Raw genomic sequence first — 17,748 nt, forward strand, 5'->3', positions numbered from 1 at the left:
TCACATCTGCAAGCACCGGGGAGAAGCGGTAAAAGTATATGTGTGTATGAGCGTTAAACTGCCACTGTCATTCAACTAGCCGGTGTGTAAAGCACCATGAACTGAACAAAAGTTCAAAGGTTATGAACACCAACCCCAGCAGTTGTCAGCCTCTTTGTTTGGGGTGTGTGGAGTGTATATGGGGTGTGTGGAGTGTATATTGTGTGTGTGTGTGTGTGTGTGTGTGTGTGTGTGTGTGTGTGTGTCTGTGTGTGAGCGCGCACAGACGCTGGCTGGGTGGGAAGGGGCATAAAAACAAGAATGTACTGCTAAAGGAGGCCAGAGGTGGGGGTGAGAGAGGTGAAGAGGTGAGAGGATGAGATAAATGATAGTGGAAGAGAGGGGTTTTTTGGAACCAATGAAGAGTCACTACAAGTAAACAATCCACCTTAAAAGTTCCCGGCAGTCGGCCCATCCTTTCCTTTTTTTAGTTATAGTTAACTAATGTATGTAAGACCTGCCACAGTATGAACAGTGGTTACAAAACCAGCCACAACTCGGCCCGTCCACTACTGACCAATCAATGGACTGCAGTGTTCACAGTTCCACCTTTTAGCACCAGATCTGTGTGCCAGGTACCCCAGGTACCATCCACAACTTTTCACAGTGGAGACTGAAAAAATGCATACTGAAATTAACTAAACCGTACCGTACTGCTCGGTGAAAACGGGGCTTATGTGTAAAGAGACTGAATTATCTTTTAATCTTTTTTTGTTTGTGTACACCATTCACAGTAAGAAACAGGTAAAGATACTGTATATGCAATCTAAATGCTCCAGAAATGTCATGAAGATCAAAAGAGAAGATGACTGGGGCTAAGACAACAAGTATGGAGGGTCATTTCTGTGGAAAGAGACAACTGAAAGGGTGAGATTTTGAGATAGGGACAAAAGCAGGAGAGGCAACTTTCCTAGACTGGTATACACTTGCACTGTGTCCTCTTCTCTGTGCCATTGTCTTTACAGTCCTTTGAACCGTAACACTGTAAAAGGCCCTCCTGAGAGTATTTTTGACCTGTTTTTCCACATAAATCTCAGGCAGCAACAATAAAACCTAAAGGATTCTGTCTCAAGAGGTGAACAAGACAAAGAGGTGTTGGCTTAAGGAGGCGATGACTGAGGAAGATGATGGAAAAAAAGGATACAGGAGACAAAGAAGGGGTCTTTGAAAAATAAAACGACAGCAAGATTGACAAAGGGTAGGTGACATAACGGGGGCCAAATAACTGACGACAATCAATGACAGTGGATAACTTACAGGTGGACAAAGAGAGAGGAAAAAAGACAGACAGGCGACAACAGGACAAAACAGCTAAAAAAAAAAAACAAGGAGAGAAGGCCAAAAGGATAAAGAGAGGCAGCCAGAGGGAAGGAAAATGCTGGCAAGTACATTTAGAAAACAACTCACAAGGAGCAGGACAGGTATAGTACAGGCATGCTTTCAACACAATATCAATTTTCCTTTTATAAAAAGCCCCAGGCGGAGGCCTCCTGTCCTTACAGCCTTATCGGCACCCTGTGGAGGGCCTCTGAGGCCCCTGAGGAGAGGGTCCCTGTGGGCTCAGGTCTCCTGGGCTCTCCACCTTACCACCTTGACAGGACAATACACTCGATTCATACACTCTGCTCCACCTCAATCTGTCTGCTGCTCCTACTCACCACAGCACAGGAATGTCTTACTGCTGGACGGATCAAAGCAGCGACGGGGACGTGTGTGCAAGTGTGTTCCAGAGTGTGTGTGTTTGTGAGCAAGAGAGACAGCATGCCCTTATCAAGGGGAGTCTGTATGTACACCATTAATAAAGTTACATGTTGTAGCACTTACATGCTGACATTTATATGACAGTGATACACATTTACAGTTAGTTTTGAACAAACTGTCAAATCAGCTGTGGTCATAACTTTATGTCTGTGTGCTTATGCCCATCAGCAAGTACATAAAGCTTCATGTTCATCTTCACCTGAGTGTTAAAGCTTCAAGCTGATGGGGTTAGCAGGTAAAACCATTAGACAGACTAAATTATTAAGTATCCAGTCACTGTAAGTAAACGGCTAATTAGTTATGCTGAGTCATGCTTTATTTTAAAACTTTTAAATTAGATGAGCTTTTTATGCAGTGCAAGTACACCCATCCTTTGAGCTAGAGTGCCAAAGTGAGGCTGACCATTTCACCGACAAACGTCCTTGTGTCAGCACAAAAAAGAAATGCATAGTTTCCTACAACTCAACTCTATGTGCAGTAGGGTTTCAGTCTTGTCCTTTTGTGATCCTTTGCCATTAAATCATCAAACTGGATAAGCAGAGGCAAACTGATAAAAATACAGTACAGAGAAAAAGTAAGGAAGGATGCCAGGGACTGTTATTTGGCTGAATTGTTATCTATTAACATCACTGACTGATGCATAGAAGCTGACAGAGAAAGTTGGAGTGCTGACCCCAATTTGCTGCTTCTAACCTCATACTACCAGATATCTTATTTATGGTACAGGTGCATATACCTGTGAACAGTTCAGAAACTATAAATCCCTTGTAGCCCATGGAAATTTCACCAATGGCTAGGTGCAGGATTTGTTTTCGACCCAGGCTGACTACTGACTGACTAAATGCCTAAAGTTATTCATATTACAACTACTTTATATTACTGATATTACAGAGGACTTATGCTAAATTTGGCTTGATGTTTCTTTAAGAAGAACTCTGATTTAAATCAGCAGTTATAAAAATGTGTGAACTGCAACATTAAGGCAGACAATTATTATTTAATTTAATTTTTTTTTTAATTTTTAATTTTATATACTTTATTAATCCCCGAGGGGAAATTCAATTTTTCACTCTGTTTGTCAATTACACACAGGTCCGAACACACACATGCACAAACTGGACCTATACATGCACTAAGTGGAGAGATGTCAGAGTGGGCTGCCCATGACAGGCGCTCTGAGCGGTTGGGGGGTTCGGTGCCTTGCTCAGGGGCACCTCGGCAGTGCCCAGGAGGTGAACTGGCACCTCTCCAGCTACCAGTCCACGCTCCATATTTTTGGTCCGGACGGGGACTTGAACAGGCGGCCCTCCGGTTCCCAACCCAAGTCCCTATGGACTGAGCTACTGCCGCTTATCTGGTACACATCACATTTATTTATTTTACATGGAGCTAAAATTGATACTGATTATGTTAAATCCTCACGAAATGAGTCAGTGACTGTTTGCGAGTCGTAAAAATTCATAAATTATCTTTAAGAAGCAGGAGTAAGGTAAACTAATTGCTAACGCGAGTAAAAGAAGTAAAATGATCTAATCCCTTTTTTATACGACATAATTACTTCAGCATCTTTGAGTTATTTACCACTAGATGTTTTAACATGGAGGCCAATGCATAGAAAATGCAGAATACTTCAAAACTTGCGGTTAAGGCCACAACGCACTTAGGTTTTAGCAGTTTTAATGTCATCTGTCAAAACTGATTCCTGGCTGTTTAACTTATAATTTAAATCCAGTGCTGCTAATTGAAGCCTGTCAACAAAACATCTTGGCCTGGTGTAAGTTAAAGTAAAGGTAGAGGCATTGCACAAATCAAATGGTGGATTCCCTTCAATATAAACAATCTGCCTTCCAGATATGTTAATTAATACTGAGGAAATAAAACCACCACTGACTATGAGGTTGTGCTAATATTACAAAGTAAAGTTTTAGTCTGGTCCCATTCAACACAACTGGCAAAAGTCTAGTAAAGCTTTTAGTGTAAACCAGTCTTTATGGGTCACTTGGTCATATGATAAGGATATCCTATCAGCCCAGTGAGTGGAAACGAACAAACTGCACTATAACAGTGAAGCAAGAAAGTCATGGGCACATTTGTTTGCGGAACAAATGTCAACCTCTTTCAAACAATCAGTCATCATATTTCACATGACTGAGCGTAACACACTCACACATGTTAGTGTAAAAGCAGAGTCATGTACAGTAAATGTGCTGAGAAACAAATGTTTCTATTCCTCAACAGCCAAACAGGAAGTAGTGATTACATCAGGAAGAGAAATCCCATTGGTGTCCTCTCACAGCTCACTGAGCACACACATGCTCTTAATATACTGCTATGTACGCACATGCATGCTCACACCACAACAGATGACTATGTTGTGTTTCAAATTAGGTACAGGGTTCCCGTCCGAACAAAAGACAAATTGGCTTACTCATGCTCACAGCCTGTGTGCAGAGCTTTCTGTTAATATGAGTGCTTCGGTCAAAAAAGATGAATGAATCCAAAAACAGCCAAATAAATTCTGCAAAAAAAAAAAAAAGTTTATTTTTCTAAGATATTACTGTGCTCTATCAAATTGCCAGGCTGTTCCCATTTCCTTGACCCAGTGTTGACCAACATTACATAACCACGACTTGACTGAACTGAGAAGTTTGAGAGAAATGAACCGCAAGCAAACCCCAAAATATGACATAACTGGGCGAGGAAAAAAAAAGTTCACAGAAACACACATGTTCCTCAAAGCAGCCAGCTCGGAACAGAGAGCAGACACATAAAATATACAGCTCCAGTCTATTAGTATATCCCACCCTCTCACAGGTGGAGAGAGCCTGTGACCACACAGCAGCGAGGAAAGGGGGGGGGGGCACTGAGGTAAAAATCAAACAAACCATCAGGGTTTCCACGGCAGCATCACACAGTAAACACAAGAGCTCACAGCTTAGACAAACAGAGGTATTTACAAAGGTTTTGCCGCACCACTGAGCAACAATTACCTTTAGCCAAGTTATACTTAGCAGCTGAAACTTCTAGATTTTCCTAATCATTATTTTGATAAAGCTTTAAAATGCATGTGTGGCAACAGAGAGAATGACTAAGTAGCCTCAGTATCAGCTGATGAAACTAAAAAAATATATATAATTGGCAGAAAACCAACATAGATCTGTGTTTGAAACAGAGATGTTCCCAAAAAGCAAAACGACAAATACTCGGAAAACAGTCAAAATTCAGCACGATTCAATCTTTAAAGTTAATTTTTCCAACAGCATTTTTATTGGACAGGAGAAGGGAGCAATGCTTAATCTACTAGTTGATTAATGGCGCACATCCCTAATTTGAAGGCTGTCACAGTGTTCAAAGTGACCGCACCAAAAATAAACTTTTCTGTGCAAGCTTCACTTGGGTCATTGGTGATGAAAAATTAAGGAAGGCTTATGTCTTGGCTACGATACAACTCTCAAGCAGAGGCTGCACTCATAAAAAAGTTTCCCAGGGTGAACTTCACCTTGATGTGAGTCTGGAAGGAGGCTCAGCTGTTGGCTGTCTTTAAGTACAGCACCACCCACAGCATATTGGAGGACACTAATCCTTACACAGGACACACACACAGTCAACAATCACACTGTCAAGCCAACCATTAACCATCACTAAACTTAGAAGCCATGTGACTAATGTCCTCCTTTTCCTCATATATGTACACGTAAGTGCACATAAAACCTAATCTAATCAACAGATTGGTGGCAGACGTGTTTTATTTTGACTATGTAGGTTGAGAGGAATGCATAGAATTCCTATAATTTCCCCGTGCATTCCTCCCTCCTCCCTTCAGTGGTCACTTGTCTAAGCTTGTCCCAGCCGGCACAGCCTTGTTGACACTCTTCCCTCGCCGAGATCTGGGAATTTGTAAGGAAAACACTTCCAACGTCCAGAGAGATTAGGCCATATCCCCACTTAGCGGCTCGAAAAACACCTCCGTGGTGTGGGTAGGTGCGTGCACTGGTGTAATTAGGGGTGAATGAGAAGGGTGAGGTGAGGGGCACTGGAATTTAGTGAAGTGAGAGCGAGCTGATGAGCTGTGAGCAGTGCGCCAAGTCAGAGATATGAGAAGCAAACTGATAATTACTGCTGCAGTGTGTGACATAAGCGGGAAATACGCAAAAAGCAGGGAAGATAGAGTGTAAGTGAGTCTGATTGGCGTCAGCATGATCTAGGCAATTCATCACACTTAAATCAAATTATTCCTAAGTGTTTCAGAGACTACTTTAACATTAATACAAGATACTAACTTGAAAAAGACTATGTTTTTGGCTTGAAAAACTATTTTGAAAAAAAAAGACTAGCACAGCTTGATTAGGGCTGCAAGTAATGATGATGTTTGTAACTGATTCATCCGTAGATTACTTTTCAATTACTCGATAAGTCATTTTGTCTAAAACATCATTAGAAAACAGTGAAAAAGGCTTGTAACAATATCCTAGAGTCTAAAGTGACCTCATCAAATGTACTTTTTTATCCAACCAACACTGCAAAATCCAAATATATTAAATTTACTACAATGTGAGACCAAGGATAGCTGCAGCTCTATTTTGAATACTTTTCCTGAAACTAATTATGAATGTCCAAAAAGCATGTGTTCCATTAAGTCAATATCTAAACTGCGGTAAACCCTGCAGCAACATTGCTGTGTTTACCGAAGAGCCGGATAAAGTACATAAATGACAATCCACCTGAACAACTAACATCTTGCTTCTTATAGCAAGTCGACTGTTCTATCCACCTGGTTCAAAGCTTGCACACACCTTGATCAGATTGTGGAAGAGCACTAAATCTATACAGCATTTCTCACTTATGTCTGCACTCCAAGTCTGCCACACATGACTGCACCACCTGTAGCACACCTACCAAACCATGAGTCACACACCTGTCAAAAGTTCCTACCTCTGAGTTTGAGCCCAAGCTCTGCCATCTTTTACCGTAAGCCTCCACAATGCTAAACTGCAGGAGCAGCAAAAGCCCAAAAAAAATGTAGCAAGAGATAGTCCAAGAGTATCAGCACAAAACAGAGTTTGACATTCCTTCCTTCCTTCCTCTCCTCCTTTCTCCTCTGCCTCTGTCGCTCCTTGACCGGCAAGGGAGGGAAAGATCAGAAGAATGCTGCAGCAAAGGGAGAGGGGAGGGAAAGAGGGACACTGCCAATGAAAGGAAAACAGATTGGGGGCAGAGCAGAACAGGACAGGGCAGGCCTAGTGTGGGGAGTCATAATGCATCGTGGGATGGGGGATGAACACAGGTAAACACAGAGACAGTGTTCGGCACCATCCCTGCATGCACAAGTGCAGAATTCATGTGCCATGGCAAGATGGGAGAAAGAGACAAGGAAGATATCAGCCAGACATCACCGCACACATACAGACACAACACCGGACTGTTCTGGAGTCGATAACTTTCTGATCTTTCTGATTTGCTGGAAATCAACCCTGCCCAAAGTTCAGGAAACGCCCACCTATTCAGATAGCCTGGAAATCCAGACCCAAATCTAGAAAGATTTAGGGTCTGGCCATGAGTAATGAAAACGGCCCAACTCGAGGGGCGGCACCAAGCATGCATTTATAAATATCCATGCACGCAATTGGATAACACTACGACCAATCAGAACAATACACGGGGTGACGTATACGCTTAGCTACCAGCAGAGCTAACTGGTAGATTAGACTCTTGCCATATCTGGTCGGCAAAACAGCAAAAACATCCTTCTTGCAAAGGAAAGATTCGAGCGCCGTCTTCTGTTCCTCTTTTAGAGAAAAAGCCAAGTCTAACTCGTTCATTGTAGCGGCCAAAGCCGTTTCAAACAACTGGTGTTCATCCGTAGCCATCTTGCAATGTTTACTGACTGATTCCGGACTTCGTCGTCGCAGCACTGTCGTCATCTGTTTAGCTCGCCTCTGGCCCGCCTATATCAGATACACCGATGTGATTGGTGCAGCTGATTGCCAGAGTGACTCGCTGAGCAAATTCAAATTGTGTTCTCGCGAGAACTCTGGATTTCCAGGGTACTATTCAGATCCAATCCCACATATATTATATTATGCTTACCCTTACATGGAGACTTTTTAACTCATACACAATGTAGTTGTCGTAAGCAGCACACTATACAGGAGCCTGAATGTGAGCGATCTAAAATATTGGGTCATAAAACAACTGCAGTGATTTTTTAAGTCTGTCAAAGTACGCTCAGCAATGACTATGTTTACAAGCCCAGTAATATTCCACTAATATTACAAATGTGACAATATTCTGAATTTGATACAGGTCATGTAAACAGCATATTCCATCTGGATGTCCCAAACTAGGCCTTTCTTCCCAAATGTAGCATTTTTATATTAAGACATACGGGATATGCCATTATTGTTCAGGTTATAATAGCATTCTCTGGACACATATATAGTCCATTCCCAATATGTGTTTGTGACACATGGCCTCTTGCCTGTTTACGTTTGGCTCTATACTCTGTCATGGATGTGTCGTACACCAACCAACAAGCCAACAGTTTGCAAGGCTGTTGTAGAGATGCATGAAAAAAGTCAACGTTTCTGGTTGGAGGGAGAAACCCACCTACTTTTAAACATTATAAAAAATTGGATATCCACGTTTTTAGATATGCGCCAATATCACAACCCTAACCTTTTCACAAAGGTGATCGAAGGAATTAAAGAGGGAGGATGTGTTTGCACAGTCAAACAAGTCCACTTCCAGTGAGAAAAAAAATTGATGCAGTGAATCAAAATAGCACAAGCTGCTCCACCCATTCCACTTCTCCATATTTTGATGTGATAAACAACACGTTAGGGCACATAAATAAGAGAATGCACGGCTGCATGTAAACACAAATATTAGTGGAATATTGATTGTGTGGAGAGCGATGCAAGAATATGTCTCTCTTCTTCTCTGATGTGGAAAGGTTAAAAAAGAAGTGATGTCGCATGTGTGTGCCGCAAGTTTATGATGCTGAAAAAGGCCTGCACCTTGACAAAAAAACTATTAAAGGCTCTACAGATGCAAAAATGGGACAGTCTATTTCAAATACAAATGTGAATCAGTGTGAGAAAATATAGTCTTATGCCAGAAACATTCACCTTTATTTCACCTTCACACGTTTCACATCTAAAAAGGCTCTTCTAGTTAAGTACAAGCGTTCTTTCTTCATGATGAAAGAGAGAAATCTGTCTGTCTGTGCTTTTCATTTCAAAGAAATAACCCAACATGAGTTTTTCACATGCTGGGTTCAGCAAAAGTTGTGAGCCAGAGAGATGCAAGAGACAGAGGCCAGCACATTATTAGAAATGACAATATATATGTAGATTGAGAGGTGAACATATACACACACACACACACACACAACATAACTTTTTTTTCCATAAATCAACAAGGACAAAACAATGAAAAGACAGTATTAGGTTCAGTGTTAGGTTAAAAGATTTTTCACATCAGAAATGTGAACGCAGAAAGCTTGACTCAACGGACATTAAAAGACGGATGCTTTTTAAAACTTTAAGGACACCCTGTGTGGGTATGAAAAACAGTGACAATCAACTGCTGGTATGTTCAAACCGATTTGAGTTACCATAGTCCATCAGAGCATTACTGGGACATTCAGTTTGGTTTAAGAGACCTTTCGACTAGTAAAAGCAGTGCCTGATCACTTTATAAGTTAAGTGCATAAACAGCCTAGTTTCCTGTAATGCTTCTTTGATTCATGGTTAAACTCCTCCACTGATGGTGAGTGCTACAGATTCAGATGTTCATATCCACTTACCTAGATCAAGACTTTCAGGCTTTCCTTTCCTCCTGAAAAAGTTACGCTTTCTCCACGACATCCACTTACTCAAATTCATGATGGAAAGTCAGTATTTTTACAAAAAAAAGAGAGAAAAAGAGCGAGAAAAAAAGAAAAACAAGTCCGGAAGAGGAAGACAAGAAGGTAATGGTGGTGAGAGAGTGGGACAGACAAGAGAGAAAAGAGAAAGCGGAAGTAGAGGTGCGAGAGCATTTATCGAGTACGCCTGGTCTGTTTGTTTGGGGTGCTGGGCCGGCTTGTCAGATGTGACATCACACGCACTCGCTCACTCACACTCACTCGACGGGGGGGGTGAGAAAAGTGAGTGACAAGAGCAGGGGCTGCTTCAGCATGTCAATTAAAAGGTAAGTGACAGGTCACACAGAGGTTCTTGTGTGTTTGTGCCATATGTATTGCTGTAACTGACAGCTGATTCTCCCCTAAAAACAAAAAGTACTGAAGGGGACAACAGCTCTCGTTCTCCCACGCTGCAGAGAGTGACAGCAGATAAACATGATCCAGAGTGACCTAAACCATGAAAGATTCAGCTGACACCCTGGGCTACGGCAGCCACTTCCTCTGTAATGTTTACATGAAAGTGAAACCTTCAAGAATCAAAAGATTGACTCGGAATAAATGCAGGATACTCAGTCAAAACTGTGGCATGGCACCTGACATTTAATGCAGGTCTATGAGCCAGTGTAGTGGAACAGGGAACAGGGCAAAGGCCTGAGTCCATTTGCTCATTGACATATTTAGTCAATGAGGGGCAACTGAACAAACAACTCTATTCCCACAGAGAGGCTGAAATACAGAGAGACTGGAGCAAGAGTAGAGGGGAAGGGGGGAGGGAAACAGAGAGAGAAAGTTAATTTTCCTGTGTTTTGTTTTCTCTTTTCCTTTCCTTAACAAAGAGGAAGTAGAGGAGGAATACCAGCCCGGTCAACCAGCAACCAACTTCCAGAGCCTGACTGAATTAAATCCACTTCCACCCAAAGAGAGTAGCCGCAGCTGGTCTGGTCAAAACTCAGAGGAATGACTTGGGTTGGGTGAGGCTGGCCTTGGCAGTGACTGAAGGAGTCAGAGAGTGAAAAGGGACTTTCCACTGGGCTGCATCAGTCAGGAACTCAGAGACAGGCGTCCCCCTCTGTCACTCTGTCCTTGCACACCACCCCAAGAGTGTCCGTCATCGAGCTGCTCAAATGAAGCCGTGCGAGTACATATGCACGGGCATAAACATCTCTCTGTGTGTCTCTCTCACACATTTAACACAGATACTTCATTTGCTCATTTGGAAAAAATGAATGACACCTTATTTTCACGTCTCACCACAACAATTGCTTGAGTTTACATGACATACAGAGCTGCTTGTTTACAGGACTTTTGCCATTTGAACTTGAGTAATTAGTAAGACACTTTGAAGAACAGCTATCGCTAAAGGGAAGCTTCATTGTTTTTCAACCTGGACCATGTTTTCCGATGTTTTTGTGTCATGTGGGAACAACAATTTTCTTAATTGGTCCGGTATAGGGTGGCGCAGGAATAAGCTCTAAAACCGGGAGATGAGTTAGTATTTTGTACTCCTGGTTCCCTCGTCTTGAAGTCAATGAGTTTTTTTAATTGGTTTTTGGGAGACTACAAAACATCATAATGCCGAACGACGCCAAACACTGCTTTACATCCTTATTGGGGAGGAGACGTGGTGATGTCATGCAATTATGGTGTAGATTGCTAATCGCCTAACGTTAGCTTATTTTACATTACACTGGCTTTTTGAACCAGAGCAATGATAACTTCCTCGTCGGCCTAAAATAACCTAATTCCTGGAGCACTCCACTGAGAGTGCTGCAGGCGGCAGCAGCAAAACAGGCTACAGTGTAACCACACAGGACAGGTGCTCTCCCATCAATTTTCATCAGCTTAAGAGCTTGGTTTTGGCACGAACAGGCTCAGATTGTTGTCATGAGTGTTTTACAACATTACAGAAAAGACCCTGCAGAGAAATGTACATTTTTTCATACCTTTTGCTTGTTCCGTTCTGTTTTGTGTCCAATTCTTGCTAATGAGTTGTCTCGCTCTGAAATTTTGCTGACGTTTTCACATTGTTTAAATCAGCTAAAAAATTAGCCATATTTAAAATCTTTTAGATTAGAGTAAGATATGCTTTCTGTTACTAGGGATGTAACAATTACCGATATTAAGGTAAATCTCGGTTAATTTTTACACGGTAAGGATGACCGTTTATGTTTAAATTAATTGCATTATCGCGGTGGATTATCAGGATATGTAATAACAGCCTCATTCAAGTCTCGCGATGCAGGCGCTGCATGAATGCGTAGCATGTGTAAACACAAAGAATGAAAACATGGCGGAATGTGGTGATAGCGGCACTCGGGACATTTCCCCCCAAACTAAACGCACAAAGTCTGAGGTCTGGGCGTCCTTTGGGTTTCTGAAGAATGCCGAGGGACAGCTGGTGGAGGACAACTATCCTGCGTGCAGAACATGCAGAAAGAAAGTTGCTGCGAAGGGTAGCAACACTACAAATCTGCTGGATTATCTCCGTGACCATCATCCACAGCTTTACAGCCAATGCAAGTTATGCTATGCAAACGTCAGTTATTGTGTGAGGGACTTCAGTTTTACTAAGATTGTCATAATGTGTAACTCTCGGCGTATACGGGACATTTGAGCCGTATCTGTCCTCCTAAACGGCGACTAGGTTTTCCGTTTTCGTTTAAGACACTTAGGAGCTAATACTAGCTGAGTAACGTTAGCTAATAGCCGTATTAGCAGCTATGTTGCTAACTGTTTCAAAACGAAACGGAGCTGTGAACACTGAGCGGAGCTGACAGACTATAAACCGACGTAACGTAACGTAACGTAACGTAACGCTAATTGAGATCAACTATGATTGAATCACAGTGATTATGGTTATTGTATGGCGAGCTAGAATCGATATAGACGGCCAGTTATGCTTTCTCGACATAAGCTCAAGGAAACAACATAAAATGCTGCCGTGTTAACCTTTGACCGAGAGCATGCACTCCTTTTCTCATACACGTAGTCTGAGTGGGCGGAAGTTCGCTGCAGAGATCAGCCTCTCATTGGGCGGGAACGAGCCACCCGCTGAAGTCCCACCCTACCACCTCCGGTTGTGTAGCAGTTTTCAACACGTCCTTTACTAACTTTTGCGGTGTTTGATCTTGCGGGGATGTAGCCATTTTTCTGCCATGGTTTGCGTCCTGTAGGCTTTATTTTTGTGGGCGTGTTACACCAAAACCTGTTTCCCCCCGGCAATATTTTTGCAAGCGCACCGTTGCTGTGGCACCGCCCAGAATGATTGTGATTGGCTGAAAGAAGTACAAGCAGCCGGGGCGTTTTTTTCTCCAATCTCAAAGTGAGAGTCGGCCCAGCCAGACCTCTCTTTTCTTGAGAAAGGTCTGGTGAGCGAGACTACATACAGATAATCCTCTGACTCACATGCACACTTCTAATGTGTGAATTATTCTGTGTAATGATGACCATTGCCCTTAGGGTTTTTATGGTTTCTCCTGCACATTTGTGATATCTATTCTATATATTTTTTTGTTTTTTGTTCTACTCTTGCATTGTTTTGTTTAATATATATTTTTCCTCTCGTGCTAATAATATATAAATTGTTTACATATTTTGCTGACTGTTAAAATGCACCAGACAAATAAGCTTTGTTCCTGTAATTTGTTTACATATTTTGTTAATTTAATAAAATAAAATTTTCTGTTGCTGTGCCAATCCCTTGCCCCTTTAATGTGAAAGTTTCATTTTAATATAAGATTTTGGCTGTTAACATTTTAGTATGATAAGGAAGTTACAAGATTTAGTGAAGTTATTTCAATACATCTATTTTGTGGACATTTTACAGCGCTTAAAAAAATATCGCAATATTATCGTTTACCGTGACAATTTGGTCACTATAATCAAGATATCAAATTTTCCATATCGTTACATCCCTATTCCGTACTCTTTCTCGCATTTCCATTGTTTTCTTTCCGTAACAAGTCACCTCTCGTGGCACTTGTAGTGGATGTAAATTTAAGGGGCGCACTTGGCCCACATGGTTACATTGCAGCCTGCGTCGTGGCTGCCAGGTGCAGCCCTCTCTCTCAATATTGGATCAAGTTCAATAATTGTCTGTTCTCACAAGTCACTCACACACAAAAACATGGAATAATAGGGTCCAGGTTGAAAAAAAAACAGTGTTCTCCTTTAAATTTCTATTTATAGATGAAGCAAATAACAAATACTGATGTCACACAGCCTTATATAAAAAATAATTGGGCCAAGCTACAAAGTTCTGAGTTCTGAGTAAAAAGACCCTGACTGTGACCAAACTCCTGCTGACCACCAAAGCCTTCTCTCCCACGACTGAGTCTACTTAAAAATAAATCATTTATAATCAAGGACAGTCACATGCCCATGCCTTCTAATGTGTTTCAATTGACTCCCTTTCTCCACTGGCAGAAACGTCCTCTGTACGGTCATTCTTTGATGTTCAACATCCTGCAGAAATTTGTGATGAAACGGAGTAACTTTTTTTTGTTGTGCCCTCTTTCTCTCAGCCTCCCATCCTGATTGTAAACTTTGATTGCTGTTTTTGATCCCCCACCAGTCACAAAACAACACAGGTCACACCCTTTAATCAAACATGTTTTCTTGCAAAACCCTATTATGGCCTTTTGGGACTAGTGCTGGAGTAGAATCTGGTATTTCCACTTTAACGATTACGTCTTTATGATTATTATCTCAACACACAGCCGTTTAAAGGACCAGGCTGCTTTTAAAGATGTTAGATTTCTCCTTTAAAAACACCTCTTCGGATTTGTCGGAGGTAATCATGGCTGTGCGTCTCACACACATACAGAGCAGTGAGTCAGTGGTCCGACCGAGATCCAAGAGAGAGAGATGGAAAATTGTAATCTCCCACAATGCCACAGGCCTCCACCCTTGGAAAAAGTAGATTCCCATGTCTAAATCCTTAAAAATGTCTTTGAAGAAGTGCATTACATGTAGCCACAATGTCCTTGGTTCAAGTCTGACCTGAGACCTCTTTGGCACATGAGTTTCTTTCTCAATCTCAGTTTGTCCTGACTAACTCTACTGACTGCTCTCTGCAATACTGGAAAAATACTGATGGATCTGTAATATTCTGAACTCCCTCCAGGGCTCCGGGTTTTACAGTATACCATGAAAACTGACGGTTATCATACCATGTGCATTTGCTTATCTGAGGTATTGAAAAAAAGCATTTGGACAGAGAATTTTGCTTACACATCTCCTCTCCTCATCGACTATCTGTCAAGACTTTTATTTAATAGTACCCTCAAAATCTCATACCGTTACAACCTTAGTAGCAACATCACTTTTAACACAAAATCACAAAGCTTTAAAGTGTTTGCCCTAGTGCACCTACTTTTAGCACCACAAGTAGTAGAACAAGTAACTAAAACTTGTTAACAACCAAAGGGCAAGTAACTATGGCACTATGTGAAAGTGGGCATTTCAATAGAAGAATTCAATCCCTTCAAGTTATTTACTCGGTAGTGAAGCTTTAAGGGGTTAATCTAAACTCTCTGGGCCTCAGGCTGTTTTTTGTTTTAGTAAATCCTGTCATGCGAGGGGTCAGAAGGTAGATTGGGCAACATGGCTTTGTAGGCCTAATGAGCTAGGAAAAAGGGGCTGAAAGGGGGATTTAAACTGAAAGGGCTTGCTTTGGAAAAGGGAGATTCACAGCAAGAGGAGACAGGTTTGTATGTATTTAACAACCACAAGAACATTCAACACTGATCATTTTCTGCCATGTCCAGCCTTCTCTAGAAGAGTTTAAATGTCATCTGGGCTGGGCGGGGTGTCTGAATGCTGCTGGGTGCACACGCACACATACACACGGACCAAAGAAGCAGAGTCCCACAGACAACCGCACCCAGGGGAGATGTTTTGGCCAGTGCTTCCATTCCCAAATTTCCAGCCAGGGTTTTGCTGTTTCCTCCCACTTCCCAGGGAGCTACATCCAGCCACAAGCAAAGAGACCAACACAAACACACACTTGTGTCTATAAATTGCTACGAAGACCCTTCCAGCTGCATTCCCTGTGGAAGCTTTGCTTCCTCAAAGACAGAAGACACTCATGAGAACTCTCACTAACCAGAGAAGTACAAGAAAGTGGAGCTCGAACACCAGAAGCAAAGAAGAAAATACATTCAGGTCATGACATCTCAGAACAAGGAGGCGGCTGCAGTGAAAGCTTCTTTGTTTTGATTTGTGTTCCATGCTACCCACAGATGCAGATGCACACCCATCATTATGTATTTGCATAACACTGCATACCACAGCACTGACAGTTAGAAAAAGTTGTTACTGTCATGGCTAGGTGGCGTATATCTCTCCAGATATCTTTGTTTCATCCAATTATTTCTGAATGAGTAATCCGATCTCTTTCCAAACATGTACTCACACTCCAGCTGAAACTTTTCAACGTACTGGGTCCACCCTGCTACAAGTGGCCAAGGCTAGAATTAGGGATCCATGACATGTGTCTGAGCTAGTATGGTGACAAATCTTCTTGCCACACCCTCCACACCCTTTGTTTGCTGACAATCACATTCTTCTTCTCTAATATGCATTTCATTATACTGGATGTCAAACCCAAGAATGATGCGTAAGGAGACGATCCTCTGTACAGCTCAAATGGCAAATTGAGATTCAAATTCTACAAAGGAAACCAATTTTAAAGCAGTAAACACTCAAGAAGCTGCAATGCACCCACCAAATCTATCGTATGTTGCTTGCTGCTGCAGTCGTACTCATCTTCACAAATGCACTGACACACACCAACTTATAGGACAGAGTAATGAGTGGGGGAGGGAAAAGGTATGAAACAACAAAAGAGGAAGATGGACAAGAACAAGATCAGGTCAGGTCACCAGAGGTGTACGAGTGTGGTTTTAAGATGGCTCTTCCACAGCAGAGCTCTCAAGTGACAAATAAACAGAGAGGAAATAAGGTCAGGTGAGTGTCCATTACTGTGTAATGGTTGTTAAACAACAGACCCTAACCCTGTGGATGATATTTAACCTTTCACATTTGTCTGCACTCTGTAATGGGTAGGGGGAGGGGAAGTGCACAGGCAGGTCAGGTAGACAGGGCTTCAGGGTGTTATAGGGTAATCCAACTGGGTCTTTGTCAAAAATTTTTTTGAAACCACTTCTTAACATCTGTTTCAGCCCTTTTAGAACTGCCGTGTGATGACGCCAACCACATACATCTGGTTCTCGGCAGAGTTCAGCCTTTTAGGTCAATTTTAGGGCAACAGGTGTAATGTCATTTTCATAACAGACTGTTCGTATTTGATTTAACTTTAGATTAATTGTTTACAATTTTAGTCTATTGAATGGGAGACAACAGTAAAAATGCCAAGTCCAAAAGCTCAAGGTGATGTCTTCAAGTTGCAACTAACTAGATATCCACGAAAAACAGCAAATACAAACATTTGAGAAGCAGGAACCAGTTTTTTTTTATTTTTACTAATGACTCCTACTATTATTTATAATCATATTTGTTGTCGAATATTTTTCTGTCCATCGAATTTTTTTCAATACTAGTCAATTGTATAAAACTTCTGAGTGACTTTCAAGGAATACTTTACCTACAAAATGACCATTTGTATATCAGTTACTCACCCAACGTCAAGTTGATTTCGCAAAGAAAGCTTTGTATATGTCACATGCCTCCAGTGAACAAAGAATCCAAAAGGGTGAAGATTAATTGATTAATTAATTAAAGTAAAGGGGGTCCGCAATTAACCACAACAAAAATATATCAAAACATCTTTACAAACTGTCACACAACTCAGTGCAGTATAATCCATGAATCATTTATCCAATTATTTATCAATTCATTTTAAGTCTTTTTGGTAGCTTCTGCTAAAAAAAGTACTGATATGCTGCATCCCACCAACCTGGTATTCTAGCAAGGAAAAGCTTAAGGATTATTTGACCGAGAGAATAAACCTTATAAGGCAGCTAAACATTGTTCATATGTTTTAATGCTTAAACCTGTCAATCACATGTGTTGTTATACCA

General features: G+C 41.5%; 1 protein-coding gene across 11 annotated transcripts in view; it reads right to left on the reverse strand.

Annotated features, from left to right (window-relative positions):
* Positions 1-17,748, reverse strand: part of utrn (utrophin) — a 242,762-nt gene that overhangs the window by 218,736 nt on the left and 6,278 nt on the right. For 6 of the 11 annotated variants that reach the window (XM_050059016.1, XM_050059013.1, XM_050059018.1 and 3 more), the window contains exon 1: positions 9,608-9,784. The exons of 2 other annotated variants lie outside the window; for them this stretch is intronic. In XM_050059016.1, coding sequence (XP_049914973.1) covers positions 9,608-9,686 — 79 coding nt within the window. In that variant the 5' untranslated portion in view covers positions 9,687-9,784. Of the gene's footprint in view, positions 1-6,732; positions 6,910-9,607; positions 9,786-17,748 lie in introns of those variants that run through there. 3 more of the 11 variants (XM_050059021.1, XM_050059015.1, XM_050059019.1) reach the window with 3 other exon arrangements.

The sequence above is a fragment of the Epinephelus moara genome, chromosome 12 (assembly GCF_006386435.1).
Source record: "Epinephelus moara isolate mb chromosome 12, YSFRI_EMoa_1.0, whole genome shotgun sequence".
In the NCBI taxonomy this organism is placed as follows: domain Eukaryota; kingdom Metazoa; phylum Chordata; class Actinopteri; order Perciformes; family Serranidae; genus Epinephelus; species Epinephelus moara.